Consider the following 25,461-nt stretch of genomic DNA (forward strand, 5'->3'; position numbering starts at 1 on the left):
AGAATTACACATGCTAACTGGGCTGTGTATGCTTTCAATCTGACAGTCAGCAGATAAGGGAACAGAACAAAGGTCTCTGGTATAGCAAGCGCATACATCATCTATTGTGGGGTGCTAGAAGACCAGGGGATGATCTACCTTCCTCTGTGGTCTAAGAATCGCCATGTCATTCACCACAGCCTGGAACAGGGCAGCCTGGAACAGGGACAGAACAGGATTTAATGTGTATCCTTTCCTCTGGTGTTTACTGATTCCTCACTCAACTGAATGGCATTTGTGGATATTGTTTTTCTGTTTCTCCTTCGCACAGGAAGCCTAGGTCTCTGTCTGATTCAGATATCCAGATTTTGCTATTTAGATGCTACTCCGACCATACAGCAGTGAACCCCATTTCCTTTTGTGGATTTATCTGATAGTAGCCTATAAATCAAAATTTAAAATATTAACTCAGTCAGTTTTATGTCTTGGAACAGAAGTTGCTGTTACATCCCTGTGCACTTCCTTTAACTTACGTTACCTGCTAGCAAACCAGGTGGGCTGGTCACGTCTTTGCAGGGCTCTTAGAATATTAATATGAAGATGTTACTTCTCAGAAAGCAAACCAGCGTTCGGTGTTGTGAGGTGAGTCATCAGCCATCTGCCACAGTTGTACCTCCTCAGTTGATCACGTATGAGATGTGCAGCAGATGTCACACAATCGTGCAATTCTGAAAACAGCACAAGGTATTCCAGGAAAACAGATTCGCCAGTGCTGACACTCTTCAGAGCGAGGCTGTGTTTTACAACATCTAAATTAAAAGTCACTCCTTTATGCGTAGCTGCACTGAAAAAGAGCTTACAAAAATTAATAATGAATATACTAAGGGAAGAGCTGTTCATAATTTTTTCCCACAAGTATTTTTGTAGAAAAGAAAAAAGCAAAGCTTAGTGAGGACTTGAGAGCCCAGAAATAATGGATCAGATCCCCAGCTGATGCAGAGAGGTGTAAATCCATTAGCTCCAGTGAAACAATGGCAGTTTATGGCTGCTAAGGATCTTGTTCTTTGTGCGGTATTTTCCAGCAAATTTTGTTCTGAAGCCATATTATGAGTTAAAGAATCATCACTATAAATAAATGGAAAACAAAGTGACTGAGCTGTGTTGTTACCATTGGTTAAATCTTTTATTTTTTTCTCTGTTATCCTACTGTCAGGGGTTGGGCTGCTGCATGGAAGGGTAGCAAGAGAGAGAGCAGGTGCCCTGCACATGTGGCAGCTCTGAAGGAACTACACCTTAAAAAGAGGATGTTCTCCAAATGGTGGTGGTGGTTGCTCTTACAGGCACTGTCATTTCTTTCCCATACTGCTGCTGTATGTCGGGACACAGCCACATCTTTAGTGCAGTGGTAGAGGGGGCAATGTACAGGCTGACCAAGGTGCTCGGTGGAGTCATGACTTGAATATGAAGAAACTGCTCAGCACAGGATGTTTTGAAAGTTAATGTTGTGTCTGTACAGTTACTTCCTTCACCTGGACCAATTTACTGCCACAGATTTTAATGATCGTGGGATTAAATATCTCCAAATCCCTACCACTTCCAAATTCAAATCCATACATTTTCAAAATGATGGTAGGGTGTAGTTGTTTTTTTGTAAAGCTGTAGCCCAAGACTGCCCAGACCTCCATTGCTTGCAAACTGAGAGCTCACAAAAATGCGAGGCACTCCAATAATTCTAAATCACCCTGTCCTGAGCAGAGTGATTTAAAATCATTGGAGCGCTTCACATTTTTTCAGTTGTTCCAGTTTGGAAAGCAGTCAAGCAACATTGTAGCATAATGCATGAAAGCAACCTGCCTGAAGTAATAATTTTAGTCTCTCAAAACAATGGCACAATTACAAATTCTGTCACTGAAAAGACGTCTGTCAAGGACTCTCTAAATAGACATCTCAACCTACTTTTCTTTTATGGTCCCAACTCTCAAGGCAGCAGCGTGGTCCATTGTGGCTCTAAGGGATGCATCCTCCTTTGAAGTCAGAAGGAAGCCGGGGGGGCTCCATTGTTTTCCACACATGGGGAGGGCAAGAAATCATCTTTATTCAGGAAGTCAAAGGGAATTAAGACATTGTAGAGATTCTAAATTGTGGTAAGGGATGGAGAGTCAGTCTTTGGTAGAAGAGCATTTCTAATGCAGTCATTGCAGAATTACAGCATTACGGGCCCTGGAAGTAAAATGTTGCTATCAGCTCATTTAATTCCTATTAATATTGCAGAGCTGCACTTTGATGTGATGAAAAAAGAAAAGGAAGGAAGGAAGGAAGGAAGGAAGGAAGGAAGGAAGGAAGGAAGGAAGGAAGGAAGGAAGGAAGGAAGGAAGGAAGGAAGGAAGGAAGGAAGGAAGGAAGGAAGGAAGGAAGGAAGGAAGGAAGGAAGGAAGGAAGGAAGGAAGGAAGGAAGGAAGGAAGGAAAAGCTTATGCGTCTTCTGTTCTGGATTTCCTTGAGATGCTCTTGGATTATTAGTGACATTGGGTTTTTGCTATTGGAACATCAATGTGGTAGTGACTGCTGTGTGAAATGCTTTGATGACACTGAAAGAAAGAAAGGGAGCACGTGGTAGGAATAATGCTCAAGCAGATGTAAAAGTGGGGCTAGGCTGCCAGGCAGCGTGTCACAGACAGTGCCGTTCTGTTCCGCAGCGAGCCAATGGCAGTTCCTAGGAGCGGGGAGGATTTTCGAGATGCTTTCCTTTGTCTCGTTGCGGTGTTGTGTGGTCGCAACTTGCTCTGCAAGTAATTTCTGCCTCGGTGATCAGCAGAAGCGTCACTCGTGTTTTCAGAGTCTTCCTCTTCATCAAAGATGAGATGCTACAGTTAAAGTAATTAAGGGAAAGCTGTTGCAGCCCACAGTGTGCTTAAAGCAGCAGCAGAACAATAGACTGAAATGTTCAGATTTATCCATGTTCTAGATATTGCTTGCAAGCCATATGTTACTTTTGACAAGTAATTTGAAGGTCATACTGCAGCAGATGTGAGATAGAGAGGAGACGTTCAAAGAACTATTATTGATTTGTGCAGTGTAGATAAGAATCATTTTCTTAATAGTAGTTTCTCACTAGCAGGAGATCAGGGCCTTATGTTCTGCATACGCACAAAATTATACCTCGCCCCAAAACAAGCAGGCAGCACTGGGGAAGAGGAGACAGAATGGCACAAATTGTGATGAGGTAGGTATTTGGGAAACCCGACTGACATTTTATTTACTTGTTGAACCCCAGAATCTAATCGTTGAACTCAGCTGATCTGGGACTAGCAGCATTGCTATAGAATACCTCTCCCATCTCAGAGAACCCAAGTTATTGCAGCTCAGATTCTCAGTACTAGGATATCCGCAAAGTATCTATATTTATTCATGGCAAATATACAGCTGTGGTGCAAAATAAAGATTCAGAAGGTGGCCACAGACAATTCTTAGCTAGCAGAAAATAATATAGTAATAAAACGATTTTATATTTATATTTATAAAACAATAATACAGTAATAAAACAAAACTCTCTTTTCCACCCAAGAGAAATTTAATACTCCTGCACTAACTGCATGCACTGCTTTTATGCCAGTGAGTAGGCAGGTTATTGTATCAAACAGTAAAAATTAAGCATGTTACTTTAATGGCACACTGATTCACTCAAGATATGTCATGTTCATTTCTCTTCCTCCATGACAGATGTATTTAGCTTATGCCAGAAAATAAAGTCCCATACTGTCAGGGATTTTTTTTTTTTTGGGGGGGGGGGGCTATTTTCCCATGTAGAACTTAAAATTAGCCTTAAGATTTTTTTAATTATTCATACACATAGGCATATATATATAGTTGCATAAACACATATGTGCATATGTAATTATTGTACGAGCCCCTTAATATACATGCAGCAAAAAATGTTGCTATTTCAGCAACTGGGAGAAGAGGAAAGGGAAACTCACTGATTGTCACTCTACCATGTAGGAAGTTCATGATCCAAAAATAGCCGTGGGCCAGACGAGTCCAGAATGAGCAACCCAGGTGTTTAGAGAAGAGTTAAAAGTACAATACAAGAACACAGAAGGGGTGGCCCCACTCCTGTGCTTGGGAAGTACTTCAGAGTGTACTGTACTTGTATGTATACACATAAAGGCAAGCTGCACACACACATATGCATACACACACATGTATACATACACAGACACAGATATCCACATACACCTGCTGATTCCCAGAGCCTACCCCACAGGCCTCTGTTCCAGCTCACCATCATGTACAGCTGAGATGCATGAGGGCTGTTGCATTAGGGAGGGAATAAAATTGGTCCCAGCTGAGACTGCACCTCTCCCTCCTACTCGTGTGGGACCAGAGACCTATTGAGACCTCCTGTTCAACTTGCCTCTTCAGGTCCTGGAACAGACACAGTTCCTCCCTCTGCTTTCCATCCTGTGGCCCTCGGGGACAAAACTGCAGAGAAGCACCAGCCGCTGCTGTCAGCCAGCTACATCCAGCTGCTGAAGTGACTAAATCCAAAGCTCCTGACACTCAAAGAACTTCTGTTGGTTTCAACTTGATGTTCTCTGCCCATGCTAATCACATTTTCTAGTCCTTTCCTCCTTCCATCCTTCATTTTTTCACCTCATGTTCACCCTGTATTTACGCTGTATAACACTTCTTTGTTCTTTCCCTCCCTCCACATCTTTTATCTCCATCACTTTCCATTGCATTTCCCTTCTCCCCTCGTAACTGACTCTACTGCCATTAAGAAATAATATCATGGAACTGTCACACTGTTTCTCCACCTGGGGTCTGTCTTGTCCATTTTATTTGTGAGCTTTTAATGGAAGAGACTGTATGAAAACCCTAGACTGTACAGTGCCCACCATAATAGGTTGTCCTTTTTGGCTGACCTTTACACAATACCATGTCAAACATGAGTCATGATAATCATACCCTACACCAGCATTATTTGACTAAAATTGTGCTAGTCCTCTGTTCTGCTCACCCCCCTACCAAAGCCACACTTCACACATTTACACAACTGCTTCCTTTATGTATCAGTGCTCTGTAATCAGCGTGTGGTTCATGTTACAGTTTTCTCAGGTTTCAAAGTGAAATCAAATGAGCTTTCTTCCATTTTGAGAATATCCTTCTTTTTAAGAAGCCCAAACAAAGACACACATTATTAGTAAGTTCGCAAACAGCTGCCAGAAGACAGAAAATTAAGAATGGAAACACAAGTGAAATAACAGAAATACTGTTTGGTGTTTGCTCTTTGTGAGACAGCAAGGGAAAATATTTGGGGATTAAAATGATTAATTTATTTGTAGTTTTAATAAAGCAGATGTGGTTTTGTAATATTTGCCAATGTCGGTGCTCCAGAGCCGGACTATGGGTCAAATCCTTCTGTGGTGTAGCTGTTGGCTTCTTAAGGTTATTCCAGGAGTGAGTGTGGTGCAATACTATTAGCATCAGTTAGCAAACAGCCTTTCATTTGTTTTCAAGTAAAGCATGAACAGTTTGCAATTAAGAAAGAGCAAATTACAAAAGCTTAAGCTCCTAGATCAAAATCTGTCCTTAATTTTTGAGCTGGAAGCCTTATCCAAAAACTCATAAACACTAGTATTTTAGGTTCTTTTTACTTCACTGTTATTGTTAGAGCCATATAGTACTACCACTTATGTCAGTATACACAAAACATCTAAAATCATGTTGGAATATATACCTGAGCCTTCTGGTTCAACTTCAGACCTTAAAAGAGAAACCCCAAAGGGAGCAGAGGCTCTGCTCCAGCAAAGCACTTAAGCTTCTGCTTAATTTTATGTAAACAGATTGCTCCAGCTTCGAAGAAGTGAGGTTGAAAGGCTGCAAACTGGAGGAGCTAACAGAGCAGGATCAGTTGTTATCCTTTTTTACTGACCTGATGAATTCCAAAGTTAGAGCAAAGAAGAAATGAAACTGTTGTTTCTGTAGTCTCAGATTAGTCATAAACATGTATTTTACTTGTATTTAAATGCTTTGTCAGATCAAGGAAGTTCCCTCAAAATGTATGTGTAAGCCAATAATCTTTGGAACCAGACTCCTGACTATTTACAAAAGTGTGTCATAGTTGGTCATCACAATAAAATCACTCAGTAATGGAAAAGGGCTCTGCAGGATCATAGGTTTAACACGATGGCTTGCTTGTTTCTTGTTTTATTAATATCATAACTGTTCTGACCACAGAATTTACCCCATTTGCCTTTGCAAATCTTGACCCTTGAGAATACCCATTTAAAAGAAGCTGGTTTTTACCATTCTGACCAATGCCTAAACACCAGTGCACCATATCTTTATTAATGTTGAACAGTGTCTTATACCAAAAAGGGCCCATTGAAATGAGCAGATTGATTGCAAAGAAAGTTACTGCTCAACATTTTTCACTGTTGCTAAATATGTGACTTTAAAAACAGCACCATTCGGTTTTTTAAATATTTGTTAAATGTCTAATTTCTTTGATCTATGCAATAGGAAGCATTGCATTGTAACTTTAAAATGCCAAAAATAATCAAGACATGTTATCCATCTTTTAAGAGCATTTCTTTTCCAAGCCAATAAATTCAGCTGCTGAATTTTTGTCCTTTGTTTTAGGATGTGACAGTTCTGTTGCATAACTACAATTAAGGAATCTCAGAAGGCTCCAAATGTTACAATATTCTATGAATGCAAATGCAGAGTCAGTTTTCGTTCAGTTTTACAGCAGGGAAGGGGCACTGGAATGGCAGCGTGTTGCCTTTTTTTAACATCTAATTTATGATTCATTCTAAAATATTCTTTCATTTGGAATTAACTTCAGATATTCCTGTTCTGACAAGTAGAGTAAATATTTTAGCAAGGACTTTTTAGAGAGAAATTTTGACAGTAACATACTCCTCCCTTAATGTTACAAAGGAAATGCTTGCTATCCAAACCCCAACTCGGCATTTTAATGGAAATGGTTCCAAAAGAATACGTAGGATGTTACAAATGTAAAATGCATTTAATGAAAGAGTATACAGATGTCTTTCATGTATTTTAAATAAAAATGTCTAATTTGAGACTTGAGAAACTCAACAGTGATCTTTGAGCCATATGCTTGTTATTACAATAGTATGTTGTGTATAACTGTCATTCAGTGAGAAACAACACAGACCAAAAAGGAAAAGACATATAAAAACGTGAAGTTAAGGGACGTGAGACCATCTTACAAAGCGTTTTTGATTACGCTTTTGCCTGGATCAGAATATATCCCTTTCTTGCTTTTTGTTTGCTCACATAATTCCTACAGATGTCTCTATAGGGTTTATTGGAGACATAGGAAAAGGAGAATAAAGGCCAAGCTGCGTGGGCTATAGTGAACCAAAACTGCAAAGAGATGCATACTTGACAGTGAGTTTAAAATAAAAATAAACCACAGTTTCTTTGCTTGGTTTCTGGAGCAGAAAGTCGCAAAACAAGCAGAAAACTTTTGGTTCTTGATGAAATGGTTAGTTTAGCTTCCTTACCTCAACTGCTCTGAGTATTTCAGACTTTAACCTTCATTTCAATGAAAAGAATTTAAACCTACTTCAAATTAGTCTTATGTCTCTAAAGCTGGGGCCTTGCAAAATGTTTCAGAAGTATCTCTAGCCTTATGTTTGCATTTCGTTCCCTAACAAATGTGTTGGAGGTAACCTTGATTTGCTAGTTAGTGGAGTCACGCTTTATTGTGACAGAAAACTAAGAACAGTCCTTCAGTGAAAATAACAAAGACCTACCCCATGGTGATTGATGAGAATGTTGTACAAGTGAAATGAGCTGGAAAGTCATCATCTTGTCTTTTCCTTTGCCACAGGAAAAGCATAACAGAGAGATTTCTTTTCTTCTGGTCCTGATAAGGAGACTAACGAAGCATAAGGAGAGGTTACACAGCATGGAAATGTGTTACACCCAGCTGCTCACTAGCTTGCAAAGCTGCAGTAAATAATACAGTTGCTATTTAATAAACAAAAGAAAACAGAAGTCCTTTGATAGTGATCCCTAGCCTCTCTCATTTGTTCTTCTAAAGACACAGTTTGCTTCTTCTTAATTGACTGTCTTTTTGGAATAACATGGAGTTTGATATTGTATTGTATGATTTGTAATGTTTTCTTTGTTGATAGGGAAAACAAAAGACATCTTTCTAGGGCCTGATTCAGCAAAGTACATGTGTATGTGCTCCAGGTTGTCTGGGTTGTAGCTAGCTTTATTCTCATAGCTTTTCCATGAATGGTTACAGTGAAGATACACAAGAAGGCATGCATTTTTCTTTTCCAAAATAGCTTATGTAATCAATAGCATACTTTTTTTTTTTTTTTTTTGCTTGTCACAAGTTACTGTTTGGAGATGCATTTGTCACAAGCTGCATTGGTCACATGTATCCTTTCTGACATTTTGCTTTTAAAAGATACTGCTTTGTGGATGCAGTTTGTTCCATTGATAAGCTCTTTTTACAAGTTAACTTCTACCATAACTTTAGCTCTTTATGAAAAATCTCTTTGCTTAGAGTTTATTCTGTTTAGCATTTGGAGAGGATATCCTGCCTGTGAAACATTGGACGCAATCTTCTCCCCTCCCAGGAAGACTGCTGACTCATGTTACACCTTTCTTCCCCTTCCCCAGTCATAGAGCAGCCTGGGTTGGAAGGAACCTCAAAGAACATCTAGTTCCAACCCCACTGCCATGGGCAGGAATGCCACCCACTAGATTAGGTTGCTCAGGGCCTGAAGCTTCACCCTTACCCCCCAAAGCAGAGCCAGTTGCTGTCTGTTGTGCTAACATTACAAAGTAGGCTCATTGCTCTTTGTGTCACCAGAGATGAAGATGTCTCTTTTTTTTAAGAACCAGTCAAGTGTTCAAAAGAAAACAAGGCCAGGTTTACACTAATTTACGCTAATGTAAATCAGTGTCAGTCTTCTCAGAACTGGAGGGGCTATGGCCTGTGGCACTTTGGAGAGACTCAGCAGATGTGTGGGACCATATCCCACCACGGCAGCCACTCCTGGGAGCACCAGCCTACCTTTTAGAAACAAAGACATGCTTTGGGCAAACACCTCAGGCACATCACTGCCGTTTACCATTTGCTGTTCTGCAATCCAGCAATGAGCTGCTGAGGCATGCTAATAACTGGCATCTGCTGAAATACCTTGCTTGCTAATCACCTGCCCGTGGGAGGCAGCAACCCAAACAGATGAAGTAGGACCACAGAGCCTGAAAATGAGTGCAGGAGAGGAAAAGGCTGAGTGAAATGGAGTGCAGTGAAGGCATGAAGAGAAGGGTCAGAACAGGGGATGGGGCAGGAAAGAGCAACAAGTTGTATTAAGGGGGGAAAGAATGAAGTAAAGAAAAAGGTAGGAAGTCATAAAAGAAAGGAGACAGTAATAGACCCTGTAAGTGGAAGGGAATGAGCAGCCATTCCCCTCTTCTGGTGCTATGAGAAGCTACACATGCTTTTGGTGAAAACAAAAGGCTTTGTGCACTTGCTTGACTCCTCTTGCAAAATCTCTTCTCTGTACTTTGTCTGTAGGATAAAGTGCCTGCCTGTTCCCCTTGTGAAGCTGCTGGTTCAAGAGCTATTGATTTTTTAATTTAGTGTTAATACAATTGCAAATTAATTGCTTTTGTAAATAGGGAGAATAACTGAAGTGTCTGAGTGCTCCCAAGAACAATTATGTTTTTCACTATGTTTGACTTAGGTGTGGTAAGGCATCAAAGATCCTCATCCTGGAGAATATTTTGACAGTTCATAAAATGCTGTAAAACTATTGCAACTCTGTATGTACAATTCTTCAGTTGAGGCTCCTCATTAAGCTGGTTCCACTGTCTCCTTTCGGCTCTTCCTTGAAGAGCATTTCCACCCATAGCTTAAATCCAAGAAATCTTCTTTTCTGTACATCTTTGGTTTTCTTGAAGGTTACTACACCTTTATAACTAAAAGCAAATTCTAAATCTTTGGATTCTTTTTGGAGTACTTAACAAACATTAACCAGTTAATCTTTGCAACACTCATGAAGTAGTTAACCATTATCCCTGAATTTATAATATGGAGCAACAGAGGAAGCAAAGTTAAATGAACTGTTGGGACTAGCAGTCAGTAATTGACCCCAGTGTTGAGCCACTGTACAGCACTGACGAGCATCATGATACTTCAGCCATGTGAGTGCATTAGAAGCAGAACAAAATTATTGAAAAGTGGGTTTTAAAAAATGCACAACTCACCTTTATTTATCATGTATGCCCTGGAGAGGTTAGGAAGGGATTGTCTTCTAGCTTTCTTCTCTGTTAATATCTTAACTAAAAATCATTAAGTGTTTATTATAAGAGCATCTAACTGTAGGCGATTTGCTGTATTTCAATGTCTGGTGTCATGTTGAGACTTCTGTTTTAAACATCATCTACAATTTTCTGAAGGTCCTGTTGATTCTAATAGGTGTGGGAGAATGGAAATACAGAAATACTAAAAAGCAATGGGGCCAGTACAGATGTTTGAAAACTGATGGATGTGTGTGCCTTCACTGGGCTTTGGCCAAGCCTGATATGAGGCCATCTTCTTTGTCAGCTTTAAAGTACCATGAATTACTACACTGGATTTCTAGACTTCTTGATTTTAGCAATCAAAATGAATTAGACTCAAAGTCCAAACTCTGAAGCAACCCCAATTTCTAGTTCACAAAATTGACTCAGCTATCCCACCAGCCTGTTTTACAGTGCCTTGAGATCTTAAATATCTTTATATACCACAAAACACCTTTCTTTACATATGAAGAAATGGAGCAGACCTGTGTTATACTTAGTTTAAACAAGTTTTCTGTTAAACAGAAAACGCAGGACTGGGTTTATATCATTGAAGGAGCCATAGGAATTAGGTGCTCAAGGTCTATAGGTCTATGTATTTTAAATGTTTGGAGTTTTAATCCTGTAGGATCTTATTAAACTTTTGTTTTCCTTAGGTTAAATATATATATATATATATAACTTATTTTCTTGTTGTCATGCAGGTGTTTTGTAGAGAACATTTGCATTTTTAGTGGATTTTTTTTTTCTTTTTTTTTTTAAAGAGAGAGAAATTAAATAAGCGGTCTTGAGCCTTTTGTGTCTAGCCAAGGATTTGTTGGTTTTCAAAAAAGTCTTGGCTGAGATGTTCAAAGTTGCCTTGGGTGTAGGAGATCTGATCATCCAAATCCCCTGGGATACTTCTAAAGTCCCGGCCTTTGTTGTTATGTATCAGCGTATAAACAAATCTCAGCCTTCTTGATGGCACCCGGCAGACAAATCCAATGAGAATTTCCGCAGAAATGTCAGCAATGTTGCCAAGGTGTTGATAGACCAGTAGGGAGAGTAGTCTGTCATAAATCTGTCATAATTTGAATGCTCCTCTGGACCTGGATCCATGTGGTCTAAGCTGTTTGCACTTGATTTTAAGGATGCTAAGATGCTAGTCTTTGTTCTGAGGCTAGCCCTTGTTGTGCTCAGGTGATAATGTAGGACAGTCATCTCCCAGGGCCTTCCATGTTATCTCCGGTGTTAGCTTAAGTTAGCAGCCCTCAGAAGATTTACAGATTTACTCTTCTAGCAGACTTCACCTCCTGAGTCCGAAGCTGTTTGTAAAGCATTTTTCTTGATGTATGTGCACAGCATTGTTTCAGCTTTCTAATCACTGACCAGCTGGCTTGTTAGTGAATAGAGCTGTGGGCCCCCTGCCATATTTCATGTGAGGTCTTGGCTGGGTGGCCAAGCAGGCAGCCTGCAGCCAGTGTCAAAGCAATTCAAGAGGTATTGGCACAGCAGTGTCCCCATTAATTTCTGCTTGTCACATGCTGTCATGCAAGTTACACCAGAGAGGAAATGACCGTTAAAAAAAAAAAAAAAAAGTACGCTTGTGGCACTTGGTCCCCTCCAGACGTTATCCCCGAGGTTAAACAAGTGGATACAATTAGCTGCTATCCACAGACAGCTGCAGGGAAGGAGAAGCCGAGATCTGGGCCCCACAGCAACGTGTCTTTCCTGTTAGCGAGGAGTGTCAACTGTCAACATATGTCATATTTTTAACCCTTCCCGGAGTCTGAGTAGATTAAAAAGAGCTATTATGGCCAACAGCGTCACGAAGGTGCTGGTAAATAGCTGTAGCGCTGAATGAGCAGCACGCTTCTCCAAGGAGAGGGTCTTGCTTGTTGGTATATTCCTTGTGAGGACAGGTGTGGAGGAAAATCGGCTCATCCATGGTTGATAATTTACTGTCTGTAGACTCTGGCAGGGAGTGAGACAGTGATTTCTGTGTGGCTCCTCCCAGAAGCATAATGAAGTTGTTGAAGGGAGCCACATCCAGCTTTCCGAATTTTCTGGTTAGACTAAATTCTCTAATTACATCAGGAGAGCTTTCAGAAAGATTGCCACAAGTGACAATCCACTTAGGATGTCCCAAAATACAGCTTGGGAACGCAGAAGCAAAGTCTGCAAAGAGGAAATGGGGATGTCCCAAGATGAGAGAAGTGTACACTAAGCATATTATAAGGAATCAAAAATCTTGTTTAAAAACTGAAAGCATTAATTCTACTGAGAGGTGATAAAGAGAGGAGAGTACGTACAGTGCTCCAGATAGATTGACTTCAGCCAACTGAAAGTTTGCTATTTAGCCCAGAAGGAATAGGCTCATAGCATCTGCTGCAAGAAAGCTGGCTTTTCTTGTTGAAAGCAGCTGAAATTATATGAAAGGTGTTCTCCAAAATTCAAACTGCAGTTCTGCCTGAGCTATCCAGCTCGTTCTGGTGTAGCACTTAGATACTAAATTTTGACTGAGGTCAGTCCCCAAACATGTGCCAGAAGAGTCAGAACTAATGCACACAAACTGCAGATGCTATTTCAAGTCATTTGTATTTGGCTTACCAATCAGGTGAGCCAGTAAAGAGTTTGGGGAATTTCTTGGTTTATTTTAGTTCTCATCTCTTTTTCAGATGTTCTGAGGAATAAAAGAACAGAGTGGGTAAGAACTGTCAGACCATGATGCACTGTGAGATATTACTGTATCCAATATAGCGTTATGAAAAGCTTGTAATAAAGTAAAACTGTTAAAAGAAATTTCCCAGAAAACATCTGGGGATGTACAAAACTGTGATGACATCACCCAAAGACATGGGGAAAACTTCTATTTGTTTACTTATCTAGACTCAGATCTATGAATTCTGTTGAGCTGTGCCTTTTATTCATCTTTCTACTGGATGCAAAGAGTGGAAAGGTTTGAACAGTAAAAAAGGTTGGTAATCACAAAATTACATTCACCAGCTGTAAATAATTCATGTCCAAGACAGATCTTGGTAATAATGTCACATTTGCCAATTTCCATCAAATTAGTAAAACAAAGTTCCTCTCTGTTCTCATATGCTTTGGATGTATTTTCTCTTTAAAACACCCGTATCCAAATAGGAAATGTTGTATGTCTCATTTGCATGCTTGGTAGTTCCACCTTGATGGGAATTTTTGGTACACTGAATCACTGACAGTAAGTAGGCCAACAATTATGTAGTTTTCCTTTCAGTCCTGCAAGTCCTTCTCATCAAATATGAATAATAGCAGATGATACATTAAAACTTGAAAGCTCTGTATTGCAAACTGACTTCTCAGTTGTTGAGCTATAAAATGAAAAAATGAAGTAGAAAGGCTTATAGCCACTAAAATTAATTTTGTTCTGTCTGAAATGAAATGCATCCATATGTGTATATATATACATGGGTGTATATATATATGTATCCCACAGATGTTAAGTACAAATTCCATATATTGAATTTGGTTTTTAGTTCACAACTACTGAGATCAGTATGAAAATCTGGCAGTATTAAAATACTGATAAAACAGACATATTAAAACTGACATTTTTAAAGTCCTGTAAAATAAAAATCCAGGCCTCCATTTTAAGGGAAGCCTCCAATGGCAAAATACAAAACGCTAAAATGTATGCGTGCATGCATGTAGACAGACATATACTTTTTATGAGTGGGCATGTCTGCAGGGTTCTTCATCATAAAAATTTTGTAATCCAGAAGTACTCATTTGAACTGTGATTTTTTCTTACAGAAATAGTCTAAAATAGACTAGAAAGAGGTATTATCAGAATATATTTTTAATGTCTGTTAATCAACTCTGTTTTAAAGTATCATTGATATGATTAAGATAATGTTACAATTGAAAAATAATTATGCAAATATTTACTTCATATTTTAAAATAAATTTAACTGTGATTTAATTTTCAACAAATTATTTACTTTTAGGGTAGCAGTGTACTAAATGCATTATTAGATCAATTCATTTCATGAGCTTAGCAGGTATTTTTGCTGTTTCTTTCGCTATTCATACACTAAATGAATTTGCTGTATTTTTCTTTCTGCACAGCATTTTATTCTAAGAACAGAAAATGAACATTTTATCTTGTAAAGTAGATAAATAAGACTAAGTGAACAGGTCATTTGGATTTATTTGTCTCTATCTGACAATGACCATACTAAAATTGAATATGCTTTGAAGTTCACAGTCTCTTAGTGCTATCTAGTTAATTGGCAGGAATATCACAGTAGTCTTGTCTTCTGAGGGGCGACCTTTCCTATGTGATTACTTCCATGGAAAGCAACGGGACTTCTCTGAGATAAAGTGTAACCAAGTCTAAGGAAAAGTAGGAGATCTGTACCCTTGGTTATAAATATTAAGATGGTTCATGGATGACTCTTGAGAGTCTGTAATGTGGTTGGGTTAAGGCAAAGAGCTTAGCCTCCTCCTCCCCTTTCTGAATGCCGGGCAGGGAGACTGATCAGACTAGTTTTCTCCTGAGAGGAGAGAGAAGGGAAAGGGCACAAAGGCAGGGATCTGTGTCCCAGCCACTGCATCAGCTGCATGGAGAAGAGCATCCTGCAGCCCCACAGGCCATGACAAATTGCTTCACTGCCCCCACCATTGCAGTCACAGTGTTCTAGGTAGGCTGGTGTGATGGGTTGCCACACCAGAGTAAGGACAAGATTTAAAAAAGAAAATCACTGCATTTAACAGGGAGTCACTAAATTATTACTAATGCCTTTGGGATTCAGTGTAACAACATTAATCATGTCTTTTGCTATTCATGTATCTGTACTGTGTAATTCCTCAGGAATGCCATTGTTTTTTTGGCATTAATTAATGTTGACTGTTTGTTACAAAGTATAACCATAGAAGTGCTGTAATTATTCAGCTTCAAAAATAGGCCCCAGAGAATGTGAGAACTCTTTAAACTTTAATTCCAGCATGTTTAAAAAACATCCTTTAAAATGAAAGCAATTTGATGGTTGGGGGTTCTGTATAATCCTGTACTATACAAAGGAGGCCTCATCCTGCTACTCTTCTGCTCAGAGAAGGTTTTGCTGTTCAGTGAGAGGCATTGAGCCTTTTCATCAAACTAGCCTGGCTGATTCATTACACTTTGCTGTCTAAAGCTCATCCCCTTTGTTTACGCTTGCAGTTGTCTCTTACGCAAACACTCCTACAGGAAATGTTCAGGATGAGTATCCCAACACCTGCCATCCAAAATGGGGACATTCCATTCTGCTCTGCAAAAATACAAAAATGAGATACAAATAAATAGAATCTCTGGGTGAAAGATGCAGGTTGTTGTGCAGGTGCGTGAGACACTCCGCAGAGGAGCAGGAGAACTATTAGGAGATCCCAAAAGATTGTGGTGTTTTACCAAATGTTAGCACAGAAACTGCACAGGAACATGAAAAAAAATAAACCTGTGCTTTAGGGTCTGTCTGTAGTTGACAAGATCTGTACCATGTTGCTCTTATTTGGTAGTATGAGCAAATATAGTAATGGACTTCCACAGGCTTACTTTCTCTGGTCATGGGAGCTCATGTTGCTATGAATAAGGTTAGTCCAGATAAATGCTTTTTCTTTCTTTACATACTAGTCAACAAGGAGGAAATGTGATCTTCACATAATGAGTAGCCATTCACATCTGTATGTTACCTATGCATGTGTTCTCTGAAGACATGTTATTCGTGATGTTTTCCTGCAGTTGCATAGCCCTGTGCTCCCCTGTAAAGGGGACAAAATTGAGCATCTCTATCTTCACCACTGTGGTGAGTTAGCCTTGGCCAGCAACCCAACTCCCACCCAGGCACTCCCTACTCACCCCCAGCCTCAGTGGGATGGGAGCATAAAAGAAAAAAGAAGAGCAGGAATGAGAAACCTTGTGGGCTGAAATAAGACAGGGAGATTGCCTACCAGTTGCCATCATGGCCAAAACAGACTTGCTTTGGTCTTAGTTTAGTGCTGATTAAAATAAGTATTTAACCACTAATTTAAGTAGTAGGAAACAGAAAGGCAAACATTAAAACAACACTGTAAAACAACACCTTCCCCCACCTGTTTCCAGGTCCCACACCACTCCTGACCCCTCTCCTGCCCTGAGTGCTGCAGCAGGATGAGGTGTAGGGGCTTGCAGTCAGTCCCTAACAGCTCCTTCTTCTGCTCCTTTTCACCTTCCTCCTTTTCACCTCCTTTCACCTTACTCATCACGTTTTTCACCTGCTGTAGCATGGGCCCTCTCCATGGGCCACATTTCCCTGAGGAATAACCATCTGCTCCAGCACGGGTCCTCCAAGGGCTGCTGCTGTGCCGTGGAGCATCTTCTCCTCTTCTCTCACCTTGGTGTTCCCTCTGTTGTTCTTCACGCTTTTGTTCCCTCCTCCTCTCTCCCCCCAGACCTTTCTGCCCTGTTTTAAATACATTTTCCCAGAGACACCCCCAGCGTGGCTGAGAGTCTCAGCAAAGCCCTGGGGGGAGGCCACTGGACCTGGCTGTGTGCAGCATGAGGCAGCCCCTGGCCTCTCCTCACAGAGGCCACCCCCTGCTACTTTGTCACTTGCACCCAAAACAATTACACACTTTTAGTTTCCTTTGAGTAGGTACTTGAATTATTTGGTCAACAGCCATGCCATCATCTTCTTTTGGTTTAGACAGACAGAGCAAGGGCATCTCATGCAATTTAAAACAAAAGGTACTTAAGCTGAGAGCTGTCAGCTGTAAATTCTTACGTGTTAGAGCCTTTTTTCAGCAAGGAACCACAAAGAGAGTTAATATGTAGCAAGTTAAACCTTCCCAGCTTAAAAAAGCTGCAAACCCAAAAAGTGATGAAGATCCAACCCAGCAAAAAGGCTAACAGCTTCTAAAAGCCAGTTTTCCAAAGGACACAGTCTGCTCCAGACTTAGGGGTTTATTTTCCTTTTTACCCCACACCAGTGCTCCAGATCCATAGTTGCCTCTGTACCTTTCACTATGTGCTGTAGGCCAAACAGCATTTTGGGTGCTGCAGGTTGTGTGTTATAGTTTGTCTGTGAGAGTTTCCTTACTACTCTCTGTTGTATATTTGGCCTAATAATGAACAGAGATAAAAATTATTTTGTTGTGTGAGTTACCTGGAGACTCAGTCTGGCCTTGGACAACAAGTTAACACGGGCAAGTGGCACATGTCGTTACCTGGACGTCAAGGTGGTGTGATTCTTTTCAGAGTGGTGTTTTGGAAACCAGTGGGTTGGAAGGGACTTATGGATCAGAAGACGCAGACAGCATAAGATCAAGAGAAAACAAGGAGGGGACAAAATCTGTAGGAAATCAAGCCTTCCTGCTCCTCCAGCCCATGAGTCAGGAGAGGAAAGCTGTGAAGCCCACCTCTGGCAGAAGAAGCAGCAGCAACTAACTGCTCAGCCTAACCCATGCCTGTCCCCACCCTCACTAGCACCAGGAGCTGACTGTGACCATAAATACAGATATTTCTCTGTGTTATTGAGACATGATATAATATGGCACTACTTGCAAAATTCATCGTAATTTAGTCGTAATATTCAATACATATCAGACCAAGGAATGCCATCACCAATGTCATGTGTGGTGGAACATGCAAAAGACACTGTATTTCCATTACAAATTTTGCTTCTGTTTCCACTATGAAGTTTTTACAAAACTGAAGTACATTTTTCCTTTAAGTAAAGTGTATTTGTTCATTGCATCCCAAAATAGCTCAGTTTTCAACTGAGTTACAGATAAATGTTTTAGGTTTGTTCATAGACTGTGTTGAAAATGCAGCCTGAAATGGGAAAAAACATTTTAAGGCCGTGATTATCTGAAAGCAATCACAGTGGAATAATGTATGTATCTTCAACTCGGGCAACAGCCATTGGAGGGTTTGTGATATTCTAATTATGGTAGAAGTCTCTAATCTGAAATAACAGAAACTGTTCTTTGTCTATTTGCAAATGTACATTATCCAAAGAATATCTGACAGAAGTTAGAGCATGACTCATTAGAGCTTGGTCCTCAGATCTGCTAAAGAATGAATCTTCTTGTTTGTCAAGTAGAATTATAATTTTTCAATTAATATTTGACATATGATTTGAACTGCAATTCCAAAGTATGGTATCCCTAGGTACCAGAGAAAGTTTTTCAGACATTCAACAGAAGACATTCAACACACTAGTCCTTGATTCATGTGAAGACTTTCTCGTTGTTTCTAGATTTTGGTAATTGGGATAATGCTGGATATCACCAATAAAAAATGGATGTGTTTCCAAAGTGGAATTACTCTGATTTATTTAGGTAGTGATATGTCCTGTGCATGTTTACAGCCATTATCCAATAGGCTAGCAAAGGTCAGCATATTGTGAATGTGTGTGTAGTTACAGTATCAAAAAAAAAACACATAGCCAAGACTGAGTTAGATATTTCTTGCAGGTAGTTTACTAAGAGTATGAAGTAATTTCCAAACCTGAGGCCTAAACAGATTCTAGACAAAGCTTTAGGACAGCACAAAGATAATGATTCATTATGGATAAAAAAGTTTTTCCCTTTTGTTCATACTTTGTTAATACTCTTTTTAATAAATAATTTATGCAAACAAATATCAAATTCTGAGCTGCACAATTTGATATTATGCTTTTAAAGCACATAATAATTAGACCTTCTTGTGTGATTTGTTTTTCCGCTCTTAGACAGCTGAGAATTTAATAACAGGAGAATAATGAATCGCAAATAGCAAATGGTCTTTTTACACCAAAATGCCCTTCTTTGCACATGTGAATCTTTGGGCTGTTCCTCTATGATAGTTGTGAAATGAAATTTGTTCCTATGTATAATATTGAGTAACAATATTGAGTAACAAAAGAGCATAATCAACTATCCAGAATGAATAATAGCTTATATGAACTAAATCTGAATTTCGCAGAAGAGGAAATATAGCATTTTTTTCCCCAGTTTTCATTCTTCATTTTTATGCCTTCTTAATTTCAACTTTCCTGATCCACTTTTCTGCTGCACATCCCCTTTGGTGTGTGTAAACAGAGCTTCAATAAATTATATTCATCTTTTGAGTCCTGTGGGAGAAGAGAAAGAGATATGAGTTTCCTTTTTCAAATATTTTCTTTTTTTTTTCCACATGCCTGGATGAAGACTCTGAATTTAGAAACTGAAGACATTGCTTGCAACTTGCAACTAGCAGAGCAGAACTGCATCCACTGAGTTTGAGGAGGAAATATGAAACAAAAACAGCATGAGTCGCAGGAAAAAAAAAATCTTGATATGTTTGTTAACTGCAGGAATGAGTTTACATTCTTGACAAATGAATAATATGAAGAAATGTCACAAAAAAAGGGACTTGCCAGGGTCTAATGACTAATCCTTAAGTTCTTTTTTTTTTTTTTTTCTGTTAATATGTCTACCTAGAATAAAAAAATTAGACCCAAATTCATTATGTACATACTTAAGATAACCACATGCTTAAATATCCTTAGCATGTTCGGTACCTCTTCAAGACTGATCCAAAGACTGTGGGATTTAATTAAAATTAAAATTAAAATTAAAATAGAACAGTATGACCCAATATAACATGTATTAACTCTACTGATGCCTAAAACTTGTGTCCTAGCTCTAACTAGTCCTAGCTCTTCCACATATTTCTGAATTGCAAAGGGAAATCATGAACATGAGAGGATTCAATATCTTTTGTGTATTTGTTTTAGAGAAGCAAACGCTATTATGCTAGTTATCAAAATGATCAGATCTGTTTTATCTGGGGAAGCCAAGGGAGCTAAAGGCATCAGACAGCAGGAAATGTAGAGCTCAGTTTACCACCATCCTTCAGAGGTGATTATAATTAATTAAATGTTTTTACAGCTTCCATAGTTTCATAGTGGTATCTCCATCATCTGGATCTTCAAATCAAAACTCATCTCTTTATCAACAGTCCACTGTTATAATGTTTGTCTGAAAGAGTTATGTTTTATCAGAGGTCAGATAAGAGCTTTTAGCTTTAATATTTATCCATTTTATAACACTTTCTGTAGAGATGATCAGGAGACATTACATGAAAGTAATAATTTTGTATTAAATTATATAGCAATGTCATAGTGTATCTTAAAAATAAATCCAGCTAAAGAAATATTAGGAAGTTGAGCCTTCTGAGTTCTGTTTAAATCCATTTGCAGATAGCATTCCTTTTAATAGTGTGCTTTGAGTATTTTTTTGAAAAAATGTCAAGGTTTTTTCTGTTCCTGTGATATGGTCATTAGAGGAGTCCATAGAAAGAACAAAAGTGCTGACTTCAGTTCACCTTTCTTCCCTTTTCTCATGTTTCATGCCATCCACCTCTTCAAGATCATTTTGACTGCTAATAACAGGATTGGCGGACAGCCTACTGCATGGCTTATGGAAAGCACATATGTCACCAGTAAACACAGGACTGAGTTTTACAAACTCAAGTCAAGTGCACAAGGAAAATAACCATTTTCTATATCCCTTTTGATTTGTTAGTTCTTGCAACATCCCCTTGTAACTGTCTGGTTTGCAAATACAATTTTCAAGTTGACAGTATCCTTCTAATTTGGAATTCTGGGGATTTCTAGCTTTGAGTCTGTTGGTTCATTCCTTTCCCATTACTAAGATTAATTTGAAATCATGAGTACAGATTAAATAGTTCCTTCAGCTGTGGAAATGTAATAAAAAATTGCATCACTGTAACACAATAGAAAGCCAAATGAGAATGGTTACTTATGATTATTACACTGATTTAGTGCTAAACTTTGATCCAAAGGTAATTTCTGTCCTTTTCAGTATATTCTATAGAACAGGTTTTATCAAGTGAACTTTTTCCCCTTTGTAACATTAAATTCTGACAAAACTGTCATTTAATTAGCTTTTCGGTTTGAAACAGATCCTGTGCCTATTGAAGTGAATGATAAGATTTCACTTCACTGGGGCAGGACAAAGCAGACATTTGTCAGATGCAAAAACCGTAAGCTGCAATGTATTTTTCTTACTAGGACGGCATTCTTTCAAAGTTGTCCTGGGTTTTACAGACATGCTTTTGCTATTTAAGTGTGTTGACCAGCCTTTATACTTTTATCAATGAACCTCAACTAATTCAACTAGAAACAATACATTAACTCGATAAGTACACCTGTTCAAGTCAACTGGTTCTAGCAACATCCTGTGTGTTTTATATTAATAGGTGGTTTTATCTTCTGTGTACATATTCAGGTCAATACTTACTTAAATTAGTTTTGCAGATTATGGCAGGGAGTTTACTTGTTTGCCTTGTCTTGATAATTGCATATTGATTTCTTACTTATATTTAGGATATGATGCTTCAGCTGTTTCGGGGACTGGATTTTCTGCATTCACATCGTGTGGTGCATCGGGACCTGAAACCCCAAAATATCCTTGTAACCAGCAGCGGGCAGATAAAGTTAGCTGACTTTGGCCTTGCACGAATCTACAGTTTTCAGATGGCTCTTACCTCAGTGGTAAGTTTCTGGAGGCTTTTGTTTTTCTTTTAATGCAGCAGTATGCCTTAGTCCCTGTGGTCCTGTATTATAACTCTGCTTCTAAAACCATCTCTTCTAAGTTGCTTGAGTCTGTAAAAACTATTGCTTTCCAACCTGGACTGACGTTGTTGTGGTTACTTTGTAAAAGTAATCGATTACTGATTACTGGTTCTAAATTAAATCATGACTGATTACTGAAGGATAGGTATGCACTAGTTTTCTGAAACCCCCACTTCTCTGGGTCTTGCTTCTGTTGTGATGTTGGCTGGTTTTGCACATTAAAAACAGAGGGTGAAAAGTTAGCTATTTTATTTGCTGATGCTCAGGTAGTCTTGCCTGAAAAAAATATACAGATACTTTTGAAAATGCCACACTGTCATGCCTCTGATTTTCCATCTCTGTGATTATGGATTCAGTGCTTGGTCCCATATGTCAGCAATTGGTTCCAAATAGAACTGTGACTGGAGACAGCTCAACTGGACCTGGCAGCCAAAATCACAGCTATTCCCCAAGCCAGCTGTTAAAGAGCACCTCCAGTATCTCTAGGCCACCTGACACCGTTGCCTCTCTCCCAGGAGCTCTCCAGGTTGTCCTTGGCTCAGACCAGAGCTCAGTCCCAGAAGGTCTGGCCCTCTACTGCATTAGCTGGTAGGAAAGCTCTGCCAGCTCCTTACTTTTTGACACCATTTCCACACTTACTGGCCCTGCCTCCGGAACCAGCTGCTGTTAGCTTGGCACAGTACATCTGAGGTGTATTGAAGAGTAACGATGCCACACGCGTGTTGGATGTCATTTGGTTTTGTTACTTGGTCATTATTATTTTTCTTTCAGTTTTCTGTTCTGAGTATCAAAACTGCCATGGCAGTATCACTTATGCTAAAGACAGGAAAAGAAGTACTGCTGAGAAAGGAAACTGAAAGGAGTGCACTTTGCATTTTACATTGTACCATAGAAATTAGCCTGGCTCACATTGGTAAAAAGCAATCCGTTGTTATTATTAGTTACTGTAAGAGTCTCATCACTGGTCTGTGAACTAACAATGGCATCCTGGGTTCTGGCTTCAGCACGACCAAAGGAAGGAAGCAACAGAAAACAGTATCAACATCTTGCTAAACATAGGAAAGTATTCTCTTCACACAAAGCATATGTAAACGTGTGTTTTAGGGTTGGGTTTTTTCATTGCCTGTAGGATGTAGCCTAATCCAAAGCTGAAAGAATCTCTCAGCTGAGGTCAGTGAAGATTGATTATGTTGTAACTCAAAACAGACCTTTGAGGAAAAGGAGAGAAGAGTTGTTCCTGAATTGCTGTAATTTTTCATTTCCTGGTAGTCAGTCAGAAGCAGTAACAGCTTCAATGATTATTTCTATTGATCCATAAAATTTTTTAATCTAAAACTTTGGAGTTCTCTAAGGCTGCCAGCAAGGTGTTTTGGAATAGGTCTGCATAAGATGAGGAAACGGCAACTACAAAACTGTGGAGACATTTGTCTATGATCATGTAGCCTGCGTAGGGTCAAAGGTGTGTCAAAAGACCCAGAAATACAGTGCTGATACATACTGATATATTTACTAAGGCAAAACCAGACTAAGGCCAGATTGGATGAGAACATTGCTAGAACTTCTCTGTGAAAGATGCACATATATTCAAGTACCTAACACTTGGGAGCTAGAAATGGTGTTTCAAAACCCATTCACTAGCACCCTTAGCGCTGCTGCGACCAAGAGTTCTTCAGGCTGAGGTCGTCCACATGCAAGTTAGCACTGTGTTACCACAATCATGCAGTTGTAATTGCAGCTATGCTAGAGAGTATTAAAATTGTTCAGCCACCAAGGCCAAATAAAGTGTATGGATGTAGGCCTGGATAATGGCTTTCACACTTAGAACTTACTCTACTATTATTTTCTTATTTAAAAATAAAAACTATGAGCAAAATCAGAGTGCCAATACAATTTTCATGTTGACAGCAGGCCTAAGAAAAATAATGTCTTTTTAAGTTAAAAATGTATTATTTTTGAATGCCTAGTGTTTAACACCTTCAAAACCAACTGTTGTATATGTGCGTAGTAACCAAAGGGGACCCCTACTTGCAACGTGATAATGTAGTGTGGTTTGAAATGTCAGTCTTCATTGCTCTTACAGAACAAGTAGTGGTTAGAAACTTACTAAATGTGTAGTAGCTGACCCAGTTAGGCCATGAGTTTTCCTTTTCTGAATGCAACTTTTATCTTTGGCTAGCTGCTTTGGTGTGCTGATGCTTTTTTTTTTTTTCTTGCTTGCTTTCTTTCCTTTTTCCTCCATTAAAATGCAATACAGATTTTTATTTTTTTTAATAATAATAATAAAAAGTCTTCTGTTTTTGAAACATAAAGAAAAAGATATTCTTGACTTTATTGTTTCCCAAATGAAATCCAAATTGGAGCTCCTTGCCAGACAGTGGGTATACTTCAGCAGGATCAGATTTGTTTTGAAGTGTTTGCAGGAAAAATGTTGCCTTGTAAAAGAGAGCACATATCTAAACATATGTCAATTAATAAAAACTCCTAGCTTGCACGGATTTTCTTTGGAGTTTTATTGAAGTACGATGGTGCAGACAGCCCAATGAGAAGAGGCACATTGCATGTGCTATCACTGTGATCAATAGAAGGGTTCTGCAGCATTTCCTTCACAAGAGAAGCTTACTGCAAGATAAACTACAAGAAACATCTTTTGAAGTATCAGATCATTCCCAAGATGCATCCTCATTCTTTGCTCACAAAGAAACTCTTCAGATGAGACAAAAAGAGCTTGCCATGAAAGTAATCCAGTAAAAACTGATCCAACCCTGGTACTCTGGGTGCTGCAAGTGGTAACTTCAAAGCAGTCTCCCTCTGACAGCCAGTTATTTCTACAATACTGCAGAATCCTTCTGGCAGACCAGTCATCTGGTCGTGCTGCTCTCATTTAAAGAGACCTCTTGATACTTCCTTCAGTGAATGAATAAAAGATTCAAACTAATGTTACACATGCTTGGGGGGGCAGGGTGGAGATCACTGCTCCCAGCTGTGGTCAGACTGAGAACTGATACAGGTCTGAAATAACAGCTTCTAGAGAAAGAATGAGGTCGGGGTGGGGGGAGGCTCAGAGGGTGGATAATAGAGCACGCTTTCGGTTTCATCCAAAGTTAGGCTCCTTTTCAAGTACTGGTCTTGGCCCTTGGGGAAATTTTGAATAGGCTTTGTGATAACAGAGAAGCTTCACAGGAAAGAAGAAGTGGATTGATGTGACTGAAATGTTAGAGTTTGATAGCAAAAGTTAATGAACTATCACTTTTTTTACTGGTCCCAAAAAATGGACGCTTGATTTTAACTTTCTCTCAACAAAGTAACAAGTGGCTGTCTTGAAAATTTGAAGTTACATCATGAAAGAGAAATAAACCATTTCTCTATTCTGTGTTGACTTCTAACTGCCTTAAAGAAAGGAAATGAAGCTGACTTGAGGCGCAGCAGAATGCGGAGATAAGTGCACGCAGTCATGATCACAGCATCTAGGTGGAGCTGAAGATGTCCAGCCTTGAAATCGTGATGTGCCTTAAAGAACCTGAGTGAAACTGGCAAAATGTTAG

General features: G+C 39.2%; 1 protein-coding gene and 1 long non-coding RNA gene across 4 annotated transcripts in view; one reads left to right on the forward strand and one right to left on the reverse strand.

Annotated features, from left to right (window-relative positions):
- The window catches only part of CDK6 (cyclin dependent kinase 6), a 140,861-nt gene that overhangs the window by 33,704 nt on the left and 81,696 nt on the right, over positions 1 to 25,461 (forward strand). For all 3 annotated transcript variants that reach the window (XM_038174908.2, XM_027450782.3, XM_027450783.3), the window contains exon 4: positions 21,671 to 21,838. In XM_038174908.2, the coding sequence (XP_038030836.1) occupies positions 21,671 to 21,838 (168 nt within the window). The remainder of the gene's footprint in view (positions 1 to 21,670; positions 21,839 to 25,461) is intronic.
- Positions 2,696 to 4,206, reverse strand: LOC140001607 (uncharacterized). The gene is made up of 2 exons (XR_011807010.1): positions 3,956 to 4,206; positions 2,696 to 2,842 (listed from the first exon to the last, which is right to left on the reverse strand). It is a non-coding gene; the product is annotated as an uncharacterized lncRNA (long non-coding RNA).

The sequence above is a fragment of the Anas platyrhynchos genome, chromosome 2 (assembly GCF_047663525.1).
Source record: "Anas platyrhynchos isolate ZD024472 breed Pekin duck chromosome 2, IASCAAS_PekinDuck_T2T, whole genome shotgun sequence".
In the NCBI taxonomy this organism is placed as follows: Eukaryota; Metazoa; Chordata; class Aves; order Anseriformes; family Anatidae; genus Anas; species Anas platyrhynchos.